This window comes from Hypanus sabinus, chromosome 28 (assembly GCF_030144855.1).
Source record: "Hypanus sabinus isolate sHypSab1 chromosome 28, sHypSab1.hap1, whole genome shotgun sequence".
Lineage (NCBI taxonomy): Eukaryota > Metazoa > Chordata > Chondrichthyes > Myliobatiformes > Dasyatidae > Hypanus > Hypanus sabinus.
Window position 1 is genome coordinate 36,675,001 of NC_082733.1, and position 27,586 is coordinate 36,702,586.

Sequence of the window (27,586 nt, forward strand, 5' to 3'; positions counted from 1 at the left end):
CCGCAAGTTTCCCCTTCAAATCGTACATCATCCTGACTTGGGAATTGTGCACCGTTCTTTCACCGTGGCCAAAGTTTCCTGCTCCAACAGCACCTAGGGCAGAAGGGGGAGTTTCAAGAAAGTGGCTGGCCACCACCTTGAGGGCAAATAGGGGTAAACAATAAATGCTGGCAATGCCAATGATGCCCAGATCCCCAATGTGGAAACCCCAATCATCATTGAAGGTCAGGGGTCTTAATGTGCCATTATATTTCTGCTTTGTATGTCAGCATCATTGCAGTGACTGGGTAAGATAGAATAATTATAGTTGGCTTCACAATATAATCAGTGCCAATGGCTGCTTAACCACAGTTCATTGAAAATGTATGAAGATTAATGTAAGAGGAACATTTGATGGCTCTCGGCCTGTAATCGCTCAAGTTTAGAAGGATGAGGAGGGGGATCTCATTGAAACCTATTGTAAATTGAAAGACCAAGACAGAGTGGATGTTAAGAGGATGCTTCCAATTTTGGGGGTGGTCTTGGTCCAAAGGGACCAGCTTCAGAATAAATGGATGTCCCTTTAGAACAGAGATGAGGAGGAATTTCTTCAGTTGGGGTGGTGAATTTGTGGAAGTAATTGCTGCAGACAGCTTTGGGGGCCAAATTATTGGGTATATTTAAAGTGGAGGTCGATAGGATCTTGATTGTCAAGGCATCTAAGTTTATGGGGATAAAAAGCAGGAGAATTGGATTGAGAGGGATAATAAATCAGCCATGATGGAATGATAAAGCAGACTCAATGGGTTGAATAGCCTAATTCTGCTCCTATCTCTAATGGTCTAAAAAGAACTTTGTTCCTTATAAGAAGTCAAGGGCTTAATCTCATTAGTGTTATTTATAGCCCAGATTGGATGGACATAGTTAATCCATTAAGTGATTTAGTTGTTAAGGGCACTCCCTTTCTGACTCATGGTGAGGATACTCCCAGATAAGTCATTTAAATGGCAGCCAGTGGGTTAAGGAGAGGTACGAGAGGTAGTGTACAGACTCACGCATAGTTACCAGCAAAATCTCGTCACTAATTAATAGTGAGAATTTAATATTTTTAAAGGTTATAAAAGAAAATCTAGGCAGGGTGAAGGATGACAAAGGATAAGTTTTTTTTAAACACAGTGGTGGCTGCGTGGAGCACCGTGTCGGGGTGTTGGTAACGGCAGATATATCAGGATCATTTAAGAAACTTTAGATAGACACATGGATGAAAGAAGAATGGGGGTCTATTAACGGGGGAAAGGTTTAGATTGATCTTAGAGTAGGTTAAAAGGTCGGCACGACGCTGTGGGCCAAAGTCCTGTACTGTTTTATGTTCTATTATTATTTAAAAGACTGTCTGCCTTGATACTTAAGTCATTTTGGGTTCACTGTGCTTAAAGACAATATAAAGATTAGCTTTATTTGTCACATGTGCATCGAAACATCAAAACTTAGTGAAATGAGTCATTTGTGTCAGCAACCAATACAGCATCTGAATTTGCTGGGGGCAGCTCACAAGTGTGCCCATGCTTCCAGTACAAAGATAGCATGCCCACAACTTATTAATTGTAACCTTAACCCGTATGTCTTTGGAATATGGGAGGAAACTGGAGCACCTGGAAGAAACACATACGGTTACAGGAGAACATACAGTGGTGTGAGAATTGAATCCCAATCACTGGTGCTGTAAAGCATTTTCCTCACCGTTCACTACTGTGCTACAGTGACAGTAGCTCTGGTTGTCATTATATAGTTTGAGTGGATTTGCCTGTGCCAAATCCGCAGATTTATGGGTACTGTAAATGCATCTAGACACCATTTGCAGTAAATCAGAGAAGAAATAAATATGCTTCACATGACACTGCACATGAAGTGGAAATATTTTCAGATGCAGTCAAGTTCTTGTTAGAACCAGATGCGGTTTGTGAACTTTGCTAATATATAGTCAGCCCCCAGGAGGGATATGGTGACCTGGGTGAGAATATTTGCAGACTCCTCATATTTAAGTGTTTGAAGGTGTGTTTAAAAGGAGCACTCCATCTCAAGTAACAATTAATTTCCAAGTGTGTTTACTCTCCGGGTTGGGTGTTCCTGTAAAAATGTGTTATATTAGTTTATGGATGAATTTCAGGATTTGGCAGTTTGTAAATTGTCATTAGGGAAACATTTAATGATAAAATGGGGGGGCAATTTCTAAGTTCAAAAATCAGAGCTTAACAGCTCTGAAATGAGAAGAAAGATTAAGATGCAGTGTGATTTTATAGGTGTTGCTCTTTTTTGTGGTTACTGCATCAAGGTATGGGATTATTACTTGAAATTAATAGTAGCTTGGATATTTTAAAAGACGCATTCAAAAAATCAGGTTGAATCTTGTGTTATCTACAAAGTCTTCTCACAGTATACAAAAACTACAGTGAACTGTCAGGTCAGCAGAAAAGGTCTACCATCACTGCAGGGATTGTACATGTCCGTAGGACAAAGAAGCAGCCGGGAAAAACCATGGTTGACATTATCCACCCCGAAAACAGCTTTTTCCAAAAGATCCCTTCTTGCAATTGCTTACAAGGCTACTAAAACTTCACATAATCTTAAATGTTTCTTCCCTGAGGTAGTCAGTCTGATCATCCATTTAAGTTTGTCGCCCCACCCCCTCAATATAATACCTCAGTCACTGCATTGGTATTGCATGCTGGTACTTATGCACATTTTATTCCTTATCTATACTTTAATTTCTAAATTTATGTATAATTCTTTATTCTTTATCATTGTTAATTTTGTTATTGCAAAAGCAAATTATATATATATGTCATTGTATACAACTCTGAGATTTGTTATCTTGTGGGCATACAAGAAACACAGTAAATCAATGAAAGACCTCCTCTGACAGAACATACAAGCAATCAATGTGCAAGGATAACAAACTGTGAAAATACAAAAAAAGTAATAATAAATCAGCAATAAACATCAAGATCATGAGATGAAGAGGCTTTGAAAATGAGTCCATTGGTTTGGGGACAGTTCAGCTGAGTGAAGTCATCTGCTTGGGTTCAAGAGCCTGATAGTTGAGAGGTAGTAACTGTTCCTGAAGGTGTGGGTCCTGAGGCTCCTGTACCTTCTTCCTGATGGCAGCAGCACACAGAGAATGTGGCCTGGATGGTGGGGATCCTTGATGATGGGTGCTGCCTTCCTACAATGGTGGGGAGGGCTTTGCTCGTGATGGACTGAGCTGTATCCACTGCGACACTGTGATTTCCATACCAGGCCATGATGCAACCTGGTGATATACTCTCCACCAAGCAAATATTGAAGTTTGTTAAAGCTTTAGATGTTGTGCTGAATCTTTGCAAAAAAGTAGAGGTGATGCTGTGTTTTCTTTGTCATGGCACTTAGCTGCTGGGCCCAGGATAGATCCTCTGAAATGATAACACCAAGGAATTTAAAGTTGCTGACCCTCTCCACTGCTGATTCCCCTTTGAGCACTGGTTCATGCACCTCTAGTATCCTCCTCCTGAAGTCAATAATCAGCTCTCTAGTCTTACGGACATTGAGTAAGAGGTTGTTGTTGTGGCATCACAGTCAGATTTTCAATCTCCCTCCTATGTGCTGATTCATCACCACCTTTGATTCAGCCAATGACAATGGTGTTGTCAGCAAATTTCAATCATAGCCACGAGTGTAAATCCAGTAGAGAAAGGGGCTAACCACATATCCCTGTGGTGTAACTGTGCTGTTGGAGATTGTGGAGGAGATGCTGTTGCCAATCCAAACTGACTGGGGTCTGCAAGTGAGTAAATGAAAGATTCAGTTGCACAATTGAGGCCAACATCTTAAAGTTTAGTGATTAGATTTCTCAGGATGATATAATTGAATTCTGAGCTGCATTCAATAAAGAACATTCTGATGTTTGCATCTTTGCTGTCCCGATGTTCCAAGGTTGTGTGAAGAGCCAATGAAATGGCATCTGCTATTGGCCTGTAATGATGGTAGGCAGACATACAAAGACTGCATATGGTGAATCAAGCTGAATCTTGATCATTAGTTAACTTAATCTTCATCATGTTCTTGTCATCTTCAGTCAAATTGAATCCAATTGATTCACATAATATCTCAAGTGATGTGATGAGTTGTGAATCTTTGTGTTATTAGAGGAAAAAATGGTGTTCAGCATGGTCCCTGCTCCCTAATGTATGATAGTATCCACCCAGTATTACCAATCATTGATCTACATCTCCCCATCGATGTTACAACTCCCTAGCAGCACTGTTATCCTGATATCAATATCTGCAATTTGTTTAATCAATTTTGACTTGGGTGCCATTGCGAAAGCCAATGTTTATTGACATTTCCTGAGTACCTTGTGAAAAGTTGCTCTTTTGAAAAATCCAGAATGCTTCAGAAACAAGATGTTCAGTAACGTCCTGCAATGCTTCAAGTTGATTACTTGGTTCCGGGCACAGAAGTAACCGATACAACTTGGTGTTCAACTTTGAAAGATGTGTTAGTCTGATCTCCAGCCATGAGACAGTCATTGGAAGTAGCATTGGCAAAGCAGAGTGCTGGGAATGTTTATCATAACTGGCTGAGAATGATCTCTTAAAGTTGCATATTAGAGTTGTACATGAATATTTGTAAACTCAGTTCAACTTCCCATTCTCATTCTGGCATGCCTGTCCATGGCCGCCTCTACTACATTGATGAAGCCAATCTCAGGTAGGCGGAGCAACCCGCCATTTTTTGTCTGGGTAACCTCCAATCTGACAGCATGGACGTTGATTCCTTAGACTTTTGGTAATTTCTACCTTCTCTTTCCACCTCGTTTTCTATTCGCCTTTCTGGTTACCCTGTCACTCCTTCTCTCTTCACCTGGCTATCACCTCCCTCTGGTTCCCCCTTCCCATTTCTTCTATGGTCCACTGTGCTCTCCTATCTGATTCCTCCTCCTTAAGTCCTTTATATCTTCCATCTATCCCTCCCAGCATCTTACATCGCACCTCTGCCTCACCTGGTCTTACTGATCACCTGCCAGCTTGTACTCCTCCCTTTATTCTTTATTCTGGTCTGCTCCCTTCCTTTTCAGTCCTGATGAAGGGTCTCAGCTTGAAGCATCGGCTGTTTATTCCTCTCCATAAATGCTGCCTGCCTTGCTGAGTTCCTGCAGCATTTTCTGTGCATTGTTGTAAACTCATTTTGCTCTGTTTCTCCAATACCTGGCTGCACTATGCCAAGTCGGGTTGAATGGAGGACGGATCCCCTTGGGACATGTGTCAGAAAGCTGCCAAGTGATCCCCTCACATCCCGATTTCAGCGGAAGCCGCAGGTGCTTGTTAAGCACCTCCCCGCAGATGCGTAGCAGGAGAAAGCAGCTGCATTCTCTACAGTGGCTTCCCGGATGGAACCTTTGCTTTCACCATTCAGGGCTATCTGGAGCTGACGCCCCAGAGTCCCGTGAGCTGCTCCAAAGCCAGTAGAACACTTCGGGATGTTTAACTGCTGCTGTTCCTTCTGTTTCAGACAAAACTCCGCTGCAGCTCTGCAAGAGGATGTAACACCGATTGTATCCTCTGAAGACTGCACTGTGCAATTTCAGCAGCATCTGAATGTTTACATGTACACCATCAATAACCCCCAAGGAGCAGAGCTCAGAAGTGTGGAACACAACATCAGCGAACTGCAGAAGTACATCCACTCTCACAGGCAAGACATGGTAAGAATCAGCTTGGCTTCACAAACTCTTCACCCTCAGTTTGGTTTCAAAGCGCAAACCATTTTTAACCACACAAGTTCTGTGTAAAACGTTGTCAGAGTCAGAATCACTGACATATGTCATGAAATTTGTCGTTTTGTGGTGGCAGTGCAATGTAAGACATTTAAAAAAAGCTGTACTGTTTTAAAATAAATATAGAGTGTGAAAGTGGAATAGTGAGTTAGTGTTCATGGACTGATCAGAAATCCAGTGGCAGAGGGGAAGAAGCTGTTCCTAAAGTATTCAATGTGGGTCTTCAGGCTCCCATATTATCAACTCGATGGTAGCAATTAAAAGAGGGCATCCTGGATGGTGAGAGTCTCCACCTATCTTGAGAGGTACCACCTTAATCATCATAATAGAGTGAAAATCATAGAGCACTGCTGCAGATATACAGGCCCTTTGTCCCATTCCGTCTGTGCTGAACTATTATTCTACCTGAAGAAGCCCAAAACATGGACAGTTTTCTTATTTCCATAGGTTTTGCCTGACCTGCTGAGTTCCTCCAGCATTTTGTGTGTATTACTATTATTCTGCTTTGTCACATTGACCTGCATTTGGACCATAGCCCTCTGCACCCCTCCCACCTATGTATCTGTCCAAACTTCTGTTAAATGTTGCCCTTAATGGTGGAGTGGGTTGTGCCCTCCATCAAACATAAAATTGTAATTATCATTTGACAATACACAGCCATATAAAACTAAAAGATCTTGATGATTTGGAGCATAATTTGAAATTTTACTCCAAATCATGGAGATTTTGAAGTAAGAGTTGGGTCCATCTTCTATCTCCTTCCTATTAACATTATACAGGAATAAATGAGACGTTGTTGAATCAATCATCAATCTGTTACACATCGAATAGCTTTCTAAATTGTAAACACAAGATATTGTGCAGATGCTGGAAATCCTAAGCAACACACACAAAATGGTGAAGGGACTTAGCAGGTCAGGCATCGTCTATGGAAATGAATAAACAATCAATGTTTTGGACCGAGACCCTTCTTCAGGTCTGAAAAGGAAGGGTGAAGAATAAAAAGGTGGGAGGGAAGGGAAAGAGTACAGGCAAGAAGATGATAGTTGAAGCCAGGTAGGTGAGAAAAGTAAAGGGAAGATGGAACCTGCTAGTTAGAGGAGAGTGGACCATAGGGGAAAGGGAAGAAGGAGGGGAATCAGGGGGAAATGATAAGCAGATGAGGAGAAGAGGCCAAAGGCCATAGTAGGGAATAGAAGAATGGGGGGGGGGGGCATATTTTTTTTACCAAAAGGAGCAATTAGTGTTCATGTCATCAGGTTGGAGGCTACCTAAATGGAATATGAGGTGTTGCTCTTCAATCTAGAGTGCGTCCTCACTGCAGCCATGTCATGTTGATACAGGAATGAGGATAGGAATTAAAAAGGTTGGTCACTGGGCAATTCTGCTTTTGGCAGAAGGAGTGAGGTGTTGGACAAAACGGTCCCCCAGTTTATGTCGGGTCTCACCAATGTAAAGGAGGCTCCATTGAGAGCATTGGACACAATAGACAAACTCAGCAGATTCACAGGTGAAGTGTTGCCTCACCTGGAAGGACTGTTTGGGACCCTAACTGGAGGTGAAGGAGGAGGTAAATGTGGCATTTCTGTCACTTCCAGAATGTGTGCCAATAAATGTGAAGGGATAATTACCTTCATTTTCATTTTAAATTACAATATTTAATTAGTATCATTATTTACTTTTACACTTATTAATCATGCAATGACTATGAATAATTTATGAATATTATTTATCATTTATGACTGTTCCAAATAGCCCTACTGATCTGAAATGGGCAGTTTTCAAATGTTAGTTGTGCTATCAGACTTGCTGGATATCTTCTATATTTAATGTATAATGGGTGAATAAGTTGAGTTTCTTCTGTCTGCCTAAGAAAATTCAGCTTTTTAAATTGATCCACTGTCATCAGATTGCTCCAGAATCCAGCCTCTGCAGTCTCTTGTCGTCAGATGTGTTAATTTATTTGTTGGGGTGCAGTGTTCTGGAAGTGGCCCTGGTCATTCTGTGAACCTAGACGAAGAAATGCCACCATACGGTACTGTGCAAAAGTCTAAAGCACATATATGTATATAGCTCAGGTGCCTGAGGCTTTTGCACAGTACTGTATTTGCCAACACGAAGCAAAGAGTTTGTAAATCAGGCAGGAGCAAAGGATGCTGGGAATGGTGAGAGTAGAGTGCCGTGAGAGGGGTGTGCAACAGGTGACTGAGAGGGATCGCCGGAGATTGTGGGGGGGAGGGGAGTGTGCGTGGCGTGGGCAGACACACCCAGCCCTGAGAGACACCAGGCAAGGTCATTTGATTTTAAACAATTTGTTTATTGATAATTACAGAATGTTTCTCTGATGATTCCCACTCCCTCTCTTCTGCCTTCCCCTTTTCCCAACCATGATCTCTGTCTCCCTGTCCCCTTCCCACTCTCAGTTCACAATAGAGACCCGTCAGGTATAGGTTTATCATCACTCACATATGTCATGAAGTTGTTTTTTTGCGGCAGCAGTATAGTGCAATACATAAAATTACTACAGTGCTGTGCAAAATTCTTATGCACCCTAGCTATATATATGTGCCGAACTTTTACACAGTACTTACTGCATTACTTGATGCAGAGGAATGCAAATTGATAATCACTTAAGGGTATGAGAACAGCGTGTAAGAACAGTCCTGAATGGTTTCTAAACCAAATGTATTTCCCTTTTACCTTTCAGGTGTGGAAGCAGATTCTATGCCCCTGCCTTAGCAGGAACTTGGTTTAGTCCAGTTACCAAATCCAGAACCTCTGTTCATTCAGATTTGCACTTTTATCAAATTTCTACTTTATTCAGTTTTCTTTGATGAAAGTCAAGGCTGAAAAATCACTTCTTCTGTGATTAATCTTAGTGTGGTCATCTTTTTATAAATATGTAACTCTTGTTTTTCTGAAACTGCTTCTTGGTGCAATTTTGTAGGAACAAGATGGGGTAAGGTGGTGCCAATATTTATATGCTTTGGATATTCAAGTGTGTTCTTGGTTGAGATCTTGAAGCCCATATACTAAATGTGTGTTTCATTGCCATGATTGCTGCTAAAAATGGAAAACATTAAAATATTTTATAATGCAGAGAAGTAATTGTTAACAGACAGGTGATCTTTTTAACCAAGAATCAGGACCAGTTGCATCAGATTACATAATAAAATATAGAGCATACAATAGTACACTTCCTTCATCTGCTGAGCTTGGGCCAGCTGTTTAAACTTCAAGATGGAAAAATGGGCTGAAAAATGGCAGGTGCAATTTAAAGCAGACGAGTGCAAGGTTTTGTACTTCGGTAGGACCAACCAGGTCTTACACTGTGGAGTGTGGTAGAGCAAAGGGATTTGGGATTACAGGTCCATATTTCATTGAAAATGGTGTCACTGGTACATAGGGTCATAAAGAAAGCTTTTGGCACATTGACCTGCATAAATCAAAGTATTGAGTACAGGCGATGAGATGTTATGTTGAAGTCATATAAGATGTTGGTGAGGCCTATTTTTGGAGTATTGTGTGTAATTTTGGTCACCTGCCTACAGGAAAAATGTTAATAAGGTTGAAAGAATACAGAGAAAATTTAAGAAGATGTTACAGGGTCCAGTAGACCTGAGTTTATAAGGAAAGATTAAATTGGTTAAGACTTTATTGCTAGAAATGTAGAAGATTAAGAGATTTATGAGGAGTACAGACAGGGTAAATGCAAGCAGGCTTGTTCCACTGGCGTTGGGTGGGACTACAACTAGAGGTCATGGGTTAAGGGTGAAAGGTGAAATGTTAAAGGGGAAAATGATGGGAAACTTCTTCACACAGAGGGTTGTGAGAGCTGCCTGCACAAGTGGTACATGTGAGTTCGATTACAACGTTTAAGAGAAGTTTGGATAGGGACATTAATGGTAGGGGTACGGAGACAGGCCGATGGGAATAGGCAGTTTAAATGGTTTGGCATGGACGGGAGATGGGCCAAAAGGCCTCTATCTGTGCTGTTCACTTCTATTACTCTATGACTCTAAGATCAATCTAACCCTTCCCTCCCCAATTCTCCTGGTTTCTTTCATCTATGTGCCTATCTAAGAGACTCATAAATGTCCACCACTGCCTGTGTTTAAAAGAAACTACCTCTGACTCCCCCCCCCCCCCCATCCATTAAAAGTATGCCACTTATTTTCCTTGTTTTATCCTTTTCTGCTCAGGGAAAAAGTCTTCGGCTGTCCACTCTAACTATGTCCTTTATCACTTTATACACTTCTGTCAAGTTACCTCTCATCATCCTCCTCTCCAAAGAGAAAGGCCTAGCTTGCTCAACCTATCCTCATAAGACATGCTTTCCAATTCAGGTAGCATCCTGGAAAATTTCCTCTAATAGTAATGATCTATTATTGCATAAATGCACCAATATCCTTACGACATTTGCAACACGATTCAGAACGATGATCAAGAGCAGGTTACGGGCTCTGTTTCATGAATTTGGCCTGTACTTTGGGAGGACCATCTTGCAATGCAGACTACCATGGGGTGTTAGTCCTGAGAAAGGGTCTTGGCCTGAAACGTCGACAGTGCTTCTCCCTATAGGTGCTGCCTGGCCTGCTGCGTTCCACCAGCATTTAGTGTGTGTTGTTACCGTGGAGTGTTGTCAGGTCCAGAATGTAGATTGTGATGGTATGGGTTCTGCGTAGGACAATTGTTGATGCTGATCATGGGTGGTAGGAGAGATGCTGCAACTTGAGGCAGGGCTTCGGGTTTTGTTGAATGGTAATTGGTTTATTATGGTCGTGTGTTTCCATATGCAGAAGAAAGCTTTGCTTGCAAGCCATCCGGACAGATCATTCCAAACATCACTGCATTGAGATAGTAGAAAAGGAAAAGCAGTAACAGATTACAGGTTTCCCCCGCTATCCGAAGGTAGAGCGTTCCTATGAAACCGTTCATAAGCTGAAATGTCATAACGCAAAGAAGCAATTACCATCAATTTATATGGGAAAAATTTTTGAGCATTCCCAGACCCAAAAAATAACCTACCAAATCAGACAAAATAGCACATAAAACCTAAAATAACACTAACATATAGTAAAAGGGGGAATGATATGATAAATATGCACCCTGTATAAAGTAGAAATATTGTAGGTACGGTGTCGTTTCACTTATCAAACTCGGGAAGACAGCCAGCCAAAGTAAATTTGGAGAAAAAAATCGGCACATTCACGCATACATACGTGCCACATATGCACGTACACACATGCGCAAACAACTGCCCGCACAAGGCTTCACGGTCACTGTAGTCTTTCTCGGGGTAAACACACATATAAAGCAGGCATCTTTTTTTCATAAAAGCGAAAATCCTCTTTGGTTAGTGAAAACAGGTACTAATATAGGTCTTTCGTAACAGCGAGCTGTCGTAAAGCGAACGTTCGAAAAACAGGGGCCACCTGTATAGTGTACAGTTGCAGGGAAAGTGCAGTGTAGGTAGACAAATAAAATGCACAGGTCACAATGTTGGTTGGTGCTATGCTATTACAGCTTGGGGGCCTTGAAGTTCATTGGACAATCCTAGCATCCTCTGTAAGGAGGTTGTACATCCTCCTGATGGAATGTAAGGGATTTCCCGGGGTGCTCAGGTTTCTTCCCACAGTCCAAAGATGTAGATTAATTGGACATTGTAAGGCTAGAGTTAAATTGGAGGTTGCTGGGTAGTGCAACCCAGCAAGCTGGAAGGGCCTAATCTAAGCTGTATCTCTTCAAAAGTAGATAGATATATAAATTAATGACTCAGGTAGATTAAGAGATCAAGAAATCATCTCTCTCATATAAGAGGTCCATTCCTGTGTAGGATACCTGGTGCTTTGTGTTTTCAAGCCTTGGTATCTGTTGCTCAGTAGAAGAGAGAATGGCCAGGGTGGCAGGGATCTTTGATCACGTTTGCTGCTTTCCCAAGGTAAAGGGAAGTGTAGACAGAGTCATTGGGGGGAGGCGGGGGAGTCTGGTCTTCATGATAGAAATCCAGAGGTAGTAAAGGCATGTGAAGAAGGGAGAATTAGAGCACATTGTGTGGGATCTAGAGCTTTCAGAGTAGGAATGAAACGTGCTCAGTGTGGGAGGTGCAAGGTAGCAGTGGCAGAAGATGTTGGTGAGGAACAGTGCAGGGAAGGGGAATGCAGAGCCTGGAGTAGTCTGTTGCCAATTTGACCTTGTCCACTAAGGCTATTTTTTTTTTACACACTGGAGCTGTGTGAAGAGCCTTCCACGTCAAAGACTGGAGTCGTGTTTTGGGTGCAGAGTTTTAGGCCAATCTGATTTAAGAACAGTGTGGATTCACTTTGCCTGGAGGCCAGCCTCTAGATTCTTATGATTTTATCACTTGTATGAAGAAATGCGAAACTGTTGTTTGTGCAAACAGCTCGTAAAATAGAGAATGTATAGCAGGTCATAAACACGAGTATTCTTCCCTCACTCAAGATTTTTCCCCGTTCTCTAAAGCTAAGTAGGTCAACTCCAGTTTCAGTGTAGCTTTATTTTAAAGGCCGCTTTATTGTTAATCGAAGAGTTATGGTACGCGAGGAGCTGAGTAAAAAGACAATACTTCCTGGCAATCTCACAAAAGATAGATTCAAATATTGATTAAAACTCCATTGACTCGCAAAAGTGCTTCTGACTAATGAATGAATAAATATACACGTGCATATACCCGCCCTGATGTCAAAGGTTAATTGCTTAACAACGCAATAATAAGTAATCAACAACAGCTGTAAACTTACAAGTAAACAATGAGATCTAATAGCTAGAAATAAAACAGCAAACTAAGTCAGGGAGGACATAACGAGATTCTGCAGATGCTGGAAATCCCGAGCAACACACACAAAATGTAGGAGGAACTCAGCAGGTTAGGCATTTTTTGTGGGGACAGGACTTCTGTGGGGCTGGAGCAGGACTAACCTGCTGAATTCTTCCAGCGTTTTGTGTGTTACTCTGGGTATACAACAGGGAAGTGATTCTTCGTTCAAACTGCTGTACTAAATATTATATCATGGCAATTACTGAATAGAACAATTTATGACTTGTTTTTTCTTATTTTGGAATAGGATGTACCTCCCTCACCATGCCTTCACCCACAGCCAGGGCTTTCGGTTCCTGCTGAGCCCGTTGAGAGTTTAAGAACAGAAGAGAACAAAGAGGATTGCACACCTGAAGCCGTCTGCCCAATTGCACAAATGTTAACCGAAATGCCTGTTGAGCAATCAGATAATCTGCCCCCAAGAGACAGCATGTCAACTAATGCAGAGTTGACCACTAAGTGTCCTGAGGCAAAACTTACCAATAATCAAGAAAATATTGCAGAGTTAGAACTGGAGGGTGAAACAATTGGTGGTGAAGCTGTGTCCACTCTCCCTGATGGAGGATTCAGGTCACCAGTGGATTCTAACAACGAGTTAGATAACAATACCCTTGTGCAGAGCACATCTGAAGATGAATGTGATGAGACCTTTCTAAGCTTCGATGGAGAATACAAAGAAATCTTGGGGTCCAGTGAGGAACTGCATTCCAGCCAAGTGTGTACATCCAAAAGTGATGTCCCTGAAGTTGACAGGGTGATTGGAAATCCTGACAGACAGGTGGCAGACACTGAGGAAACTTTTGCTCACACGGAGTTGGAGTCTACTGTCATTACACTGGAAGAATCCAAAGAATGTGTTGAGCTGCCTGGAGCTGAAAGTGGACCAGCTGAGGGATCTTCTCAGGAGGTGGATTTTCAAGGGGTACAGCCGAACAGTGAAAAGCCTCCACTCGCTGAACTTACTGAGGAAGCCACAGTGGATTTGGAGTTGGGTAACAATGGTCCCTGTGCAAACCCCGAGGGTTCATTGGTAGACACAGGTGAAATGAGTGCTAGAGCTGGTGATGAGGTGTGCGTGGCTACAGCAAACCCACTTAATGACTCAGACGATGCATGTAAAGAAGGACATCACAGCAGGACTGGTGAGGATAAGGTTCCACAGAATCTTGAACTGCCTTGCTCTTTAAATCCCTCAGAGGAATTTGATCAGAATGATACAGTTTTCAAATTGTCAGCATTAGATGAGCGAAGTGACACAACTTTGAAGGTGTTACCTTCGCATGAACAGAATGAAGTGCTATCGGAAGAGCAATCCTCACAAGAAGAGAAAGGTATTTCTTCAGCACTGTTATCTCTCAATCATTTAGAAAGTGAACCCGAGCAGAGTGACGACCAGTTAGGTTGCCCTTGTGATGACGAGTGGTCTAAGCAGGTCGATGCGTTGTTGGAGACCGCTTCTTCGGATTCCAGTTTGGGGGAGGAGCAGGCATTGGCAAAAGAAGTCCAAGCAATGGTGGATTTAAAGGAAGAAGTCTTCCAAAATGATGGCATGGAAGAGCTGTTGTCCAAGAGCATCTCAGAAGGACCACCTTGCTTGCCAGTGACTTTGGATAGCCCACTTAATGAAAGCGATAGTCCCAGTGGAGATGAAAGGACCTTGGAGTTCATTCACAGACCAAGTGATGCAATTATGTATTCTCCAAATCAGGAAGTATTGCTCAGTATAGTCGAGGAGCCTGCTGATTACATTGTAAACAGTTCTTCAGATTCTGAGGGTCGGTTTGAAGAATGCGAGAAGTCCTCACCTGAGGAGGAACTGAAGGAGGATGACTGGATGATGAGCAATGCCAGATTGAATATCAAGTCTGAAGTTATTTCCCATGGGGAGGAGACGTCCGATGCAATTTTATCGGATACAAAAGTTACACAGGATTCTCCTGACTGGACGTTTAACTCTGTGCTGGATGCAAATGGAAATTTGAAATCTGTTGATTTGAAAGGTAAGTGGATCCATGAGATGGTGGGATCTCAGTCACTGAAACTATTGTATGATATTTGTGTTTTTTTGTACTTTTTCATGTCATGCTGGTGAAGAATGGGAAGTAAGATATTTTTGTTGTTTGTCTTTGAATGAGTCCCATAGTTTTCTTTGTTTTGCTGTCTGTGGAGAAGATGAATCGCAGGGTTGTACACTGATTACATACTTTGATAATAAATGTACTTTTAACTTGAAAGATTCAGGGAGTGGGAATCAAGAATCTGTGGATAAACTGGTTAAACCGACTACTGGGCCATTGAATGATAGGGAGCAGTTTGTAAGTGAGAACGTGGACAAAAACAAAACTGAAAAATAAGAATATAAGAGTTGCAAAGTGCAGAGCAGGAGGTTCCTGGCATGTCACACTCGGCATACACAGTCCCAAAGGGGAAAAGAATAGAAAGAGGGTGAGAGAAACAAGCTGATCCAGTATCCCAGGTGGACGACTGATACCATCCGAGTTACCTGTATTCAGTATGGAGTCCTGAAAGATCTAACTTGCCCAGGCAGAAGATGGAAACGGTGTTCCTCAAGCTTACTGTGTCTGCACAGGAATGGTGCAGTTTGATCAGAGTGAGAATGGGATGGATAGTAAAGGCAATAGACAATGGAAAGTGGAGTGTTTCCCCTGCGGGCTGAACTCAGAAGTGGCTCCTCAATAGCACTTGGTTTCCTCCCCGTGGAGGAGACCACACACCAGACTGGCCGTAGTGCAAGTTAATCTCTGCCTCACCTGGAAATAGTGCTTGGATGGTGGGGAGGGAAAAAGGTGAAAGGACAGTGGCAGCATATGGTCTGCACAAGAAAGTGCCTTTAGAATCGGGGTGATTGGTGGGATTGGGATGAGGATCCAAGTGTCCATTTCCCTCTGGAAGACGTGGCATTGATTATTGGCAGGTGAAATGTGCGGTAGGTGTTCTCAAAGGCAGCTTTAAAGGGGTGATCTGGACAATCTAGAGATGGACAGACAGAACACTCAAGGGCTCCATTTGCGATGTGCATGTTTGGTGGAGTTTGTGAATAAGGGGAATTGTCTGATTTATGTGGAAGATTATTTTTAATGGACAGACTACCCCTTTGTCTCATTCTGTTCTCTGGCAGTTTCAAAGATTTGTTTTAAACAAAAGAGACAGTACTCTAGTTTTCTTCCCCATTTCTTGGCCAGACAGCTTGGGCTTCAGCTCAATTCATTTTAGGTTACAAATAAGCAGTTATCTTTGCCTCAGTTAAAAGTTGCCACACAGCTTGAGAGAAGAAGGAAGGCCAGCCAAACACTGGTTTGCTTTGAAAAGAGCAGAATTCAGATGTAGATTGATTATATTAAACTTGTACCAAACCATGTGTGCACCATTATGGAGAACTTAGCAGCGTTGTTTACCATATAAAGAATTTCGGGTACTACAGAGGGTGCAAGAATGACATACAAGGGTAATAAGACATCAGAGCAGAATTAGGCCATTTGGCCCATTGAGTCTGCTCCACCATTCCATCATGACTGATTTATTATACCTCTCAACCCCGTTCTCCTGCCTTGTCTTCATAACTTTTGACACCATTACTCATCTAGAACCTTTCCACCACAGATTTGGATATGCCCAATGACTTGGCTTCCACAGCCACCCATGGCAATGAACTCCATGGATTCACTACCCTCTGGCTAAAGAAATTCATCCTCATCTCTGTTCTAAAGGGGTGTCCTTCCATTCTGGTCCTAGACTCCCCAGTATAGGAAACACCCTCTCCACTCTATAGAGGCCATTCTATCTGGCCTCTATTCCATTCAATAGACTTCAATGAATTCTTTTCTCATTCTTCTAAACTCCAGTGAGTATTGGCCCAGAGCTATCAAGTGCTCCCCATAAGCTAACCCTTTCATTCTCAGGATCATTCTCATGAACATCCTCCGGACCCCCTCCTATGCCAGCTCTACCTTTCTTCAATAAGAGACCCAAAACGACTCACAACAGTCCAAGTGATAGTCAAAGAATATTCAGAACAAACTCTACCTTGAGAAGGGGAACTTGGTATAGCAGCTTACTTCCATCACCTCCAACTGGATCCCACCACCAAATGTATCTTTCCCTCTATCCCCATTTTCTGCTTTCACACCCTACATGACTCCCTTGTCTATTTGTCCCTCCCCACTGATCTCCCTCCTAGCACTTATCATTGTAAGAAGAACAAGTGCTACACCTGCCCCGACACCTTTTCCTTCACTACCATTCGTGGCCCCAAACAGTCCTTCAGGTGAGGTGACACTTCACCTGAGGGTCTGTTGGGGTCATATACTGTGTTCGTTGCTTCTTGTATATTGGTGATACCTGACGTAGGTCGGGAGACCGCTTCACTGAGCACCTACTCTCCACCCACCAGAGCAAGCAGGATCTGCCATTTTAATTCCACTTCTCATTCCCATTCCGATATGTCCATTCATGGCCTCCTTCATTGTCAGGATAAGGTCACACTAAGGTTAGAGGAACAACACATATTTCCTTTGGGTAGCTTTCAACCTGATGGCATGAACTTTGATTTCTCAAACTTCCAGTAGTGCCCCCTGTGCCCCCCCTTCAGCATCTCCCATCCCCTTGTCCCTCCCTCATGTTATCTCCTTGCCCACCCATCCCCTCCCTCTGCTGCTCCTTCCCCCCCCCCCTCTTTTTCTTTCTTCCATGGTCTTCGGTCTTGTTCACAATCAACTTCCTAGCTCTTTGCCTCATCCCTCTCCCTCCAAGTTTCACCTATCGCTTGGCATTTTACTCTCTCTCCTCCTTTCAAATCTACTCAGCTTTTTTGCTGAAGGGTCTCAGCCCAAAACGTTGCCTGTACTCTTTTCCATAGATGCTGCCTGGCCTGTTGAGTTGCTGCAGCATTCTGTGTGTGTTGCTCAGATTTCCAGTTGGTGAGACTTTATTTGAAAGCTTGGTTGATGTAGTTATTTCACCAGTAATTAATGCTGACATACTTGATTTGAATAGTGCTTAATGTGCTAGGAGTTTCTAGTTAATTCAGACCGCTTGCTACTGATTATTTCATCTTGTTGTGGCATATTTTTGCAATATCTCATTCGTTGCCAATATTACTGAGATTAAAACTCAGATTTATTTAATTTTTCTAATTTAAACCCCCTAGATGTCATGGTAGGACTTGAACTCTGGCTGCTCATGCAGTAAGTTGACTATCATTCCACTGTACCCCAAAATTTCCACTCAGAACCTCTGAAATGAATGGTGTATGAGGTGCTTGATCTGAGATAAAGCAGCGTACACTCCAGAGAACCTACAAAGAGTCCTTTATAATGACTTAGCATGCAACCCAATCTCTACACAAGCTAAACCAATGGTGAACTGGCCTAACCAGTTGTAGCATTGAAGGCCAGCTTTAAATGTTTCATTCTCAGTGTATCCAAACACAGCAATTTTCCTTCTCATTGTGAATCCAAAAGAGACAACATTGCAATAGGAACGCCGGGGGGCGGGGGGGTGGGGGGGTCATCTGTAGAGATCACTTTCAAGGACTCGTCATCTCATGTTCTCAATGTTTATTGGTTATTTATTTATTGTCATTGAACTTTGAAAAGAGATCTAAGATTTCCAGAAATGGGCCAGTGTGAGAATGGACATTTACAAGGTCTTCAAGGTGTGGGAGATAGAGAGGAGGCAAGCCGATATGAAAGCTGTTTGGTGAATTTAGGCAGCTTTGTATTGTCAGTAGGGAGGCCATTTGGATTTTGGGCAATTAACAGCTGTTCTAACATTCCACAACTGGGCAGATGCAAGAAGTCAACAACAGGGCTAAAATCCAAAATATTCAAGTTACATCCCTGTGAGTACAAAGGTATTTTCCTCAGTAACTGGATTGCACCTAAATCCATTTGCATCTTTGAAAACAACCACAAACAGCAATCACTGAAATTATTTTTGCAAGTATAGTTAATGAAGAACACCAAGGTACCTATTAAATATTTTAGAGCCCCACCCAAGTTTGGTAATACTTGAATCTGTTGAGACTTATCAACAAAAGAGCCTTGCAAGGCTTTGAGGTCAGGGAGTAGTCCCTCAAGTACATGGGTGCATCACTACTGGGCTGTCTGAAGAGGAGATGATAAACTCATCTCTGGCCTATTTTCTCAGACGCTTGAACTCAGGTTCACTGTTTACGCATTTAAGAGCCTTGCAATGTTCTTCTGCCTGGTTCAGTTCCTCAGGTGTAATGGTTAAAGAGGTCATAAACATGTTCCCTCTAAGGTGTACACATATGCTACTAGTGCACAAAGGAATTTAAGCTGTGCACAAAAGGTTGTCACCGCTACCTTGATGGCATGTTAAGTATATTTTGCGTTTCCCTTTTCAGTTTCTGATGCTGACGGGATTGACAAAATGGAGTTTGCGATGATTTATTCGCAGTTTTAGAACTGGCTTATTTATACTGTTTTTATTGAAGAAATTACTAATTCACTGTTGAATTCCAAAGAAGCAAAGGGCGCAAAGTGCAGAAGAACTGCTAGTTCGTTTAAAGTGGAATGGCTTAATTAAACAGCAGAAACTGCTACACCGAAAGCTCATGAGGCCAAGAGAGTGCAGCTAGAGAAGTAATTGTATACAATACAGACACTGGTGTTACCGGTGTGTATTGTCACCAGATAAAATCTGCTGGAGAGTTTGCAAGTAGGAAATATAGCTTCAGGTTTACGTCCACTTAATAATCCAGTGCGCACCTGACGTTGTCACTGGGCAAAAGATTGAGCAGCACAAAGCTTTTGTGCACATTGGTCATTACAGATTAGAGGGAATATTGGACACAAGTCCCAGCCAAGTGAATCTTGGGATAGTATATGGTGACATATACATCCAGCGATAATAAATTTACTTTGAACTTTGAAAACTGTAAGTTTCCTTTCTTCCTGTACGTAGGATCCTCATTGGGAGATTTGTGACCTCCTCAACCGTTGTGACTTTGCAGCCATAATCTAATGTTGGACACCAGCAGACTAGAACAGTGTAGCTCCTGAGTTTGGCATTGGAGGGGTGTGACTATTAGAGTCCAGACCAGACTATGTGTGGCTTAAGATCAGGTGCCAACAATATTGTGTACAGTATCCAGGATTGTGTAGGTTATGATGTCAGTCAGATTGAGTTCTAATGTTATAGTTGAGCAAATCTCTGGTATCTTGAGCTTAAACCATGGAATTTGCCACTGGTGTACTTCCTGCTGCCTGGAGGTTAGACCAATGATGTCATTCAGTGTTTCTCCAAGATCCGGTGTTACTTTGCAAATGATTCCATGGAACTGATTCAGTTTATTCTGATTTTGTAATACTTTTTTTTTTGTTTTTGCTTTCCTCTCTTCTTTTTCCAGTAATGTGACACTTTTATGAACGCCCCTATAGTCACCTGAAACCTCACACTACCCAAAACCTCCAGCTTTTTGGCGATTTGCACATTTGATATTCTGATATTTTGATAATGACTGTAGATTGAAAGAAAATAATAGTGCACTTGTGAGTGGTGTAGGGGCTTTTTACTCCATCCTGGTTGCACAATGCATTTGGAGGGAGGATCTTTGCTGACAATGGCATGAGTTTTTGTTTGGGGTTCTTAAGAATGTAGTCAGTCCCACTGTGAGTTGTTCAGCAGGTATACAATTTGAATTTGAACATAACTTTAAAATGTAAACACGAGTTCCTGCCGATGCTGGAAATCCAGAGAACACACACAAAATGCAGCAGGAACTCAGCAGGTTAATAGAGAGGAATAAGCTGTCTACATTTCAGGCAGAGATCCTTCAATCAAGACTGCCTTGCAGAACAGAGTCATAAAACAATGCAGCTCAGAAACAGGCCCTTCGGCCCAGATAGTCAGTTTCAAACCATTAATCTAGTTAATCTCATCAATCTGCACCAGGTAATCTCTCCCATCCATGTGCCTATCCAAATTTCTCTTAAATGTTGAAGTCGAATCTGCATCCCCAACTTGCACTTGTGCTCCCCCTGTGAGAAGTTCCCCCTTATGTTCCACTTAAACATGTCACCTTTCACTCGTAACCCATGACCTCTAGTTCTAGTTTCACCCAACCACAGTGGAAAAAGCCTGCTTGCATTTACCCTATCTATACCCCTCATAATTTTGTATACCTCTGTCAAATCTCCTCTCAATTTTCTGTGTTCCAGGAAATAAAGTCCTAACCTATCCAACCTTTTCCTATAACTCAGGTTATCAAGTCCCAGCAACAATATTGTAAATTTTTTCTCTGCACTCTTTTAATCTTATTTACATCTTTCCTATGGGGAGATGACCAAAACTGCACACAATACTCTAAATTAGACGTCAGCCATGTCATATACAATTTCAAGATAACATCCCATCTCCTGTACTCAGTAACACACAAAAAATGTTGGAGGAACCCAGCAGGCCAGGCAGCATCGATGGAAAAGAGTACTCTGTATATTGCTTTGAGAAAGCTAATGTGCCAAAACTTTTCTTTACAACCCATTCTACCTGTGAGGCTACTTAGAAGGAACCATTTATTTGTATTCCAAGATCCCTCTGCTCTACTGCACCCCTCCCACATGTGCTATTTGACCCACTTGAGCTCCTCAAGCAAATTGTTTGTTGCTCCTGATTCCAACATCTGCAGTCTCTTGCGTCTTTCTAGCAATTAAAGATAATTGATATTCTGCATAGGTCCTATCTGAATTAAAAAAAATCAGAATAAGGTACATTTAAACCACAGGGGCAGCATGGCAGCATAGTGGTTAGCTCAACGTTTTACAGCACAGGTGCCCCAGGTTCAAATCCTGCCACTGCCTATGAAGAGTTCTCCCCTCGGCCACATTGGTTTCCTCCGGCTGCTCTGGTTTCTAACTGCAGTCCAAAGACGTACCAGTTGGTAGGTTAATTGGTCATTGTGAATTGTCCTGTGATTAAGCTAGGATTAAATCGGGTGGGTGGCGTAGCTGGAAGGGCCTATTCCGTGCTGTAACTCAATAAAAATAAAAATTTTTAAAAATCACTTCATAGTCAATCAAAGAACTTTCATACCACATTAACACTCCATGATCCCAAAAATAGCAACCTGATTGTGAACCTTGTCATTGACTGAGGGATAAATATTGGTCATAGCTTCTCCTCTTCTGCGTGATTAGCTCCATGGATCCCACTATTTGTATCTGAGACTTCAGTTTTCTGTTCTATCTGAAAGACATCGCTTCAAATAATGCAACATTCCCTCATTGCAAAGGACCATCAGCCTGTAGCTTTACCTGTAACATAAAGATCTTTACTCATGTATGTGAAGGATGTGAGAAATAGACAATTCAATTCAATTCGATTCTTTGGGCTAAGATGTCTTGATAAAGCCACAATACTTTCTCCACATTAAGAGTTGGATAGCTGAATGACTGCCATAGGCAATACCAATTCAGAGAAATTTGAAAAGCTGGGGTGATAATACTTTGATCGTCTGATTGTGCTGGTCACTTGCCAGTAATTGGTCATTCATCCATAGTAATCGGCAGGCCCAATCAACATTTGGCTTGCGTTTTCTATTTTAATCCTTGCCCCTCAGCTCTGCTACAAGCAGCAACAACAGAAAAAGACAACTATACCTTTCCACAGAATGTCCATGATTTGCAAAGTACAGAGGATTTGTTACTGAGGATGGAAAAAGAGAGAGAGAGACAGACAGAGAAAGAAAGGTGGCACCAATGATTTTGGAGACATTCCTTGCCCACGGGGATGTGAGCAATCACATCCTTGCACAGGATCCACTGGGAAGATGATTCTTTTTAAACTTACCATTGAATAACTTGAAGTCTTCAGAAAAGGAGCACATGGGTGGATGGATGGGGATTTAGTTGGAGAGAGATTTGAGGGATTCTGGGGAAAGAATACTTGTGTTAATAAAGAGTTGGAGGCTTTTCAGCCAATTAGCTCTATGGAAGAAATCCCATTAGCTCTTACCCCACCATGGACTCTCCACATTCATTTTCTTGCAAATGCTCATCAGATTTCTTTGCAACACACACAAAATGCTGGTGGAACACAATAGGCCAGGCAGCATCTGTAGGAAGAAGCAGAGTTGCCTCTGACAAACACTTGGGTAATTTACAACAGCCAATTAACTTACTCTCAGAAACTGAAAAATAATACCTATGTGGTCACAGGGAGAACATGCAAACTCTGCCCTGACAAGAACCCAAGACCAGGGCCATTCTGCGGCCCTTAATGGGATTCCTACCAACACTTTGCATGTACCCGAGGTTCTGCTCTACGGCTCTATGATCTGTGATGCTGACTTCTACAGGTGACAAAAAAGAGAGTACAAATTGACCAGGGAAGCTCAGAGAGTCGGGCAGGGAAGTGGACAGTCAACATTTCCCATTGAGATCGCTCATCTGGTCTCATCCATTTCCCTCCACAGTTGCTGCTTGATCCACTGAGTTGGCCCAGTGCAGTTTGCTCTGGATTCCAGCATCTGCAGACTCTTATCTGAATGCACTGCCAGGGGTGGTAGTAGAGGCAGATACATTGGGGGGCAATTATGAATCTCTGAGATAGGCACATGTGTGAGAGAAAAATGAAGGCCTATGTCAGAGGGAAGAGTTAGATTGATCTTAGAGTAGGTTAAAAGGTTGTTGCAAGATTGTAGGTCGAAAGGCCTGTAATGTGCTGTTCCATGTTTATGCCTCCATTTTACAAGTGAAATAGTTATTGTACACGTTCTGTCTCGTTACCTAATTAACTAAGGTACTGAGCGAATTAAGCTGCTACTTAACTCCTGGTGCCTGCCAGTCTGCTCAGTAGCGGCCCTGTATTTAGAGGGTGGAGAACCCAATTGGAAGGTAGCACATCCTGAGCTTGTTTCCTGTACTACATGTTTAGGTAGAATTTGTTATTCTTTGTATTCCTGTTTGTTTAAAAATTTCTACCAATGGCTTTTGAAAGTGGCATCTTCAGTTCTCCAGTTCCCTTAGTTAGGTGTTGTAAGTGTTTCAGCCAGAATTTTATCATCCAAGCTCTTTGTGGAGTTTGAAGGGGCGACTGCACAGGATCATAAAAAGCCTCATAAGGTTGTAAACTCAGCCAGCTCCATCATGGACACTAATCTCCCTAGCACTGAGGAACTTCCAAAAGGCAATGCCTTAAAAAAGGCAACATCCATCAATAAGGACTCTCGTCGCCAAGGACATGCCCTCTTTCTCATTGCTACCACCAAGGAAGAAATACAAGAGCCTGAAAGCACTCACTCTACATTTCTGGCATAGTTCCTTCTGCCATCAGATAGATTTCTGAGTGGACATTGAACCAATGAACTCTACCGTGCTACTTTTTTCTTTGTTTTTTTTGTGCTCTCTTTCATTACTTAACTTAGTGTGTGTGTGTGTGTGTGTGTGTGTGTATATATATATATATATATATATATATATATACACATTAGTGCCAGTGAAATTAAACCTGATTCTGATCCAACTCATCTATACTGATCAAGTTGTCAAACCTAGTCCCATTTGCCTGTGTTTCACCTATATCCTTCTAAATCATACCTACGTATGCAACCGCTTATATTCCTTTTGAATGTTTTAATCATGCACACTAATTGTACCCAATTGTTATGCATCGCTCCTATTTTTTTTGCTTAATTTGGCTTCTTAGAAAAATGGATAGAAATAGTATTAGTAAAAGTTTAGTGGAGTTGGAAAAAGGAGTGACTTAGACAGGCAGAGTTGCTTGTGTGTTCATGTTTGCCTAACTAGTACTGCTGTGTGTCTTGTTGCACCTCGTGTTCGGTCATTGTCTGTGAACGATCAGTATTCATGGTGTGTGAGACCTTTGAATGCGTGAGTAATCAGAGATGTGGGCTGGAGTAGATAAGGCAGGGTGGATGTATGATTAACCGGATGGCCAGAGTGCAATACTTGGTGCATTCCTTAATGGTTTAACCACACACTTGGATTATTGATCTAGAGATCACCCTGATGTAAGTGATCATGGTCTCATGATTGTTCTTGACAAATATTTTCTACAGTAGTGGTTTGCCGTTGCCTTCCTCTGGGCAGTGTCTTTACAAGACGGGTGACCCCAGCCATTATCAGTACTTTTCAAAGATTGCACAGTGTCAGTGATATACACCGCTAGTTTATATACACTATAATGACTATGGAACTGCTGGATTGGCATAAATATGCAGCCGATCATCAAATATTCTAGTGGGAAGGAAACTTCACATGTCCCCCACCAGACTGGCAAACGTGACTTCTGAGCCACAATGGTGGTTAACTCTCACCTGCCTGCGGTGAAGATCTCGCAAGTCACTCATCTGGGAGGACAGTGGGCTGTTCCTTTTCCGTTCAGCAGGAGTGGGTGGGGGAGTAGCATGGGATTCAGTGGCCGTAACAGACAATGCAATTGTATGTTCACATTTCCATGGAACATAGGGGGAATCATTGATGGGTAGCTCAATCAGCAGGAGGCTGCCTGAAATAATGCTTTGTCTTAGATGTGGAGAGAATAATTAAGCCTGAATCTCTATTCATAGGGCATCCTGCAAGAGGAAGTTTATTTACAGTGTCCTGTATGCCAAATCAATAAATATGGGGAGAATGAGTGCATTTCCTGAACATTAGACTCTTTAGACATAACACAAAACTGAAAACGTTGAGAACACAGAGCAGCTCCGTAAGCGTCTTGCGGGGAACAGGCTTGGTAATGTTCAATTGTAACTCAATTACTGAGAGACTTCCGCCTGATCTGACCCTTTCAGGCCATTTTTAGAAATATGCCGGATTCAGCTTCTGCAGTTAAAATTAGAATTTTCTAGTGCTGGTACATCCATAAAAGATGGAGAATAATCCTTTCAAATCCAGGCTGCTGAATTCCCTTTGCACTCGGTGCATTGCCATGGCAGAGAGGAAGCTTTGGTTCTTCATTTCACTATCTATCACACTGGAATTTTACGTACTTTCCAGCACAGGTTTCTGTACGTCTTTCTACCTGTCTGTCCGATCCCATTCTTAACCTTGCAACTTGTATGCGTTGGTGTCCTGCCTCACTGCCTTTGTGTGTCTGTTGGACCCTGTGTGGGTGGGTGTGTCGGTCAGTCTGTCTATTGGTACCTTGCCTGCCTGCCAACCAATATGCCTCTATGTATGTCAGACCCTGTGTGTGTATGTGTGCCTGACTGTCTATTGGACTCTTTCCATCTCTGTCTGTTGTCTGTCACTCCTTGTCACATTTCCTCTTGTCACTCTGTCTTTCATTGTATCTCTCTCTCTCTCTCTGTCTGTCTTATGTCACTGTGTGTGTGTGTCTCTGTCTCTCTCTCTCTCATTGTCTCACTGTTTGTCTCTCTCTGTCCGTCTGTCTCCCTGTCTCCGTCTGTCTGTCAATGTCTCTGACTCTTACTGTTGAGGAATCGCCAATGACAAGAGTTTTCCTACTAAGCCCCCTGGTGGCCCTGTAGAGTTACACAATCTCTAACATCCTGATGTAGGGTTTTCACCCAAAATGCCGCCAACTTCATTACTCCCACTGCTGCTACTCATCCCGCCGCGTTCCTCCAGCAGGTTGTGTGTTGCAATAAAATCCTTCAATGTAATCCTCATTTTAGCAATGTAACATAACCTCTTAATTACCTTTCTACTACAGTACTGTATTGGAGAGGGATATGAATCTCGAAGATTACCTTTCTGTTAAAATTTAAATGATCACATGTGTGATGGAGGAGCACTATCTCTGTGAATAGTTTTCATTAAGAAAATCTCTTCAGACCACATTGCTTTTTGCATGTTAATCTGTTTCCCTATTGGATGATGCGACTCTGGTTTCACGGCAGGCACCCAGGAGTTGGGCTGCCTACCAGGACTTGACTAAATCTGGTTAGCTTTCTCAGTTTTTCACTGTGGCAGCGGGGAGTTTGTTCCTTGGACTTGCTTTTTTCTCTGTAAGTCCTCCAATTCTTCATAACCAAGGCTGTTTCGTTCTGCTCAGAATTTTAGCAAGTGTGACAAAGGTGTTGCATTACCCCTGTGTTAAATATAGACTGTAGAACACTAGAGCAGAGTGGGGACCCTTCGGCCCATAGTATGGTGCTGACCTTTTAACCTACTCCAAGATGAATCCAACAATTCTGTTCTACATAGCCCTCCATTTTTCTATCATCCATGTGCCTTTCCAAGAGCTTCTTAACGTATCTGGCTCTATCCCCCTCTGGCAGGACACCAGTCATTTTCTGTGTAAAAAAAATACCTCTGACACACCCCATACTTTTCTTCAATCACCTTATGCCTTCTCGTGTTAGCCATTTCCAGTCTGAGTGAAGTCTGTAGCTATCCACTCGAGCTATGTCTTTTATCAGCTTGTACTCCTCTATCAAGTCACCCCTCATCCTGCTTCACTCCAAAAAGAAACTCCCTAGCTTGCTCAACGTACCTTCATAAGACATGCTCTCGAACCCAGGCAAATCTCCTCTGCACTCATTGTCCGAATTCTTCGGTTCAGCAGCTTTTCTCCCACTCTTCCTTTTTTCCTCCATACTTCTGGTATGTGAACTTTGACGATCGAGGGGCAGTCACAAATGTGCTGTGGAGGCTTGTGATCGGTATGTGACAAAGCATTGATCAAATTCTGCTGCCTTTGGAGTGGGTCCAGAGGAGATTCACGAGAGTGAGTTAACGTATGAGGAGCATTTGATAGCTCTGGTCCTGTACTCACGGAGTTGAAGAAGAATGTGAGGCATGGGATCTCATTGAAACTTATTGAATATTGTAAGGCCTAAACAGAGTGGACATGGAGAGGATGCTTTGCTAAGTGGTGGAGCCTAGGACCAGAAGGCACAGCCTTAGAACAGAAGGATGCCCCTTTAGAACAGAGATGAGGAGGAATTGCTATAGCCGGAGAGTGGTGAATCTGCAGAATTCATTGCT

At 42.4% G+C, this 27,586-nt stretch overlaps 1 protein-coding gene across 9 annotated transcripts in view; it reads left to right on the forward strand.

The window, feature by feature from the left end:
• The window catches only part of LOC132382584 (A-kinase anchor protein 13-like), a 548,542-nt gene that overhangs the window by 244,093 nt on the left and 276,863 nt on the right, over window positions 1-27,586 (forward strand). For all 9 annotated transcript variants that reach the window (XM_059952931.1, XM_059952933.1, XM_059952936.1 and 6 more), the window contains exons 7-8: window positions 5,527-5,719; window positions 12,877-14,629. In XM_059952931.1, coding sequence (XP_059808914.1) covers window positions 5,527-5,719; window positions 12,877-14,629 — 1,946 coding nt within the window. The remainder of the gene's footprint in view (window positions 1-5,526; window positions 5,720-12,876; window positions 14,630-27,586) is intronic.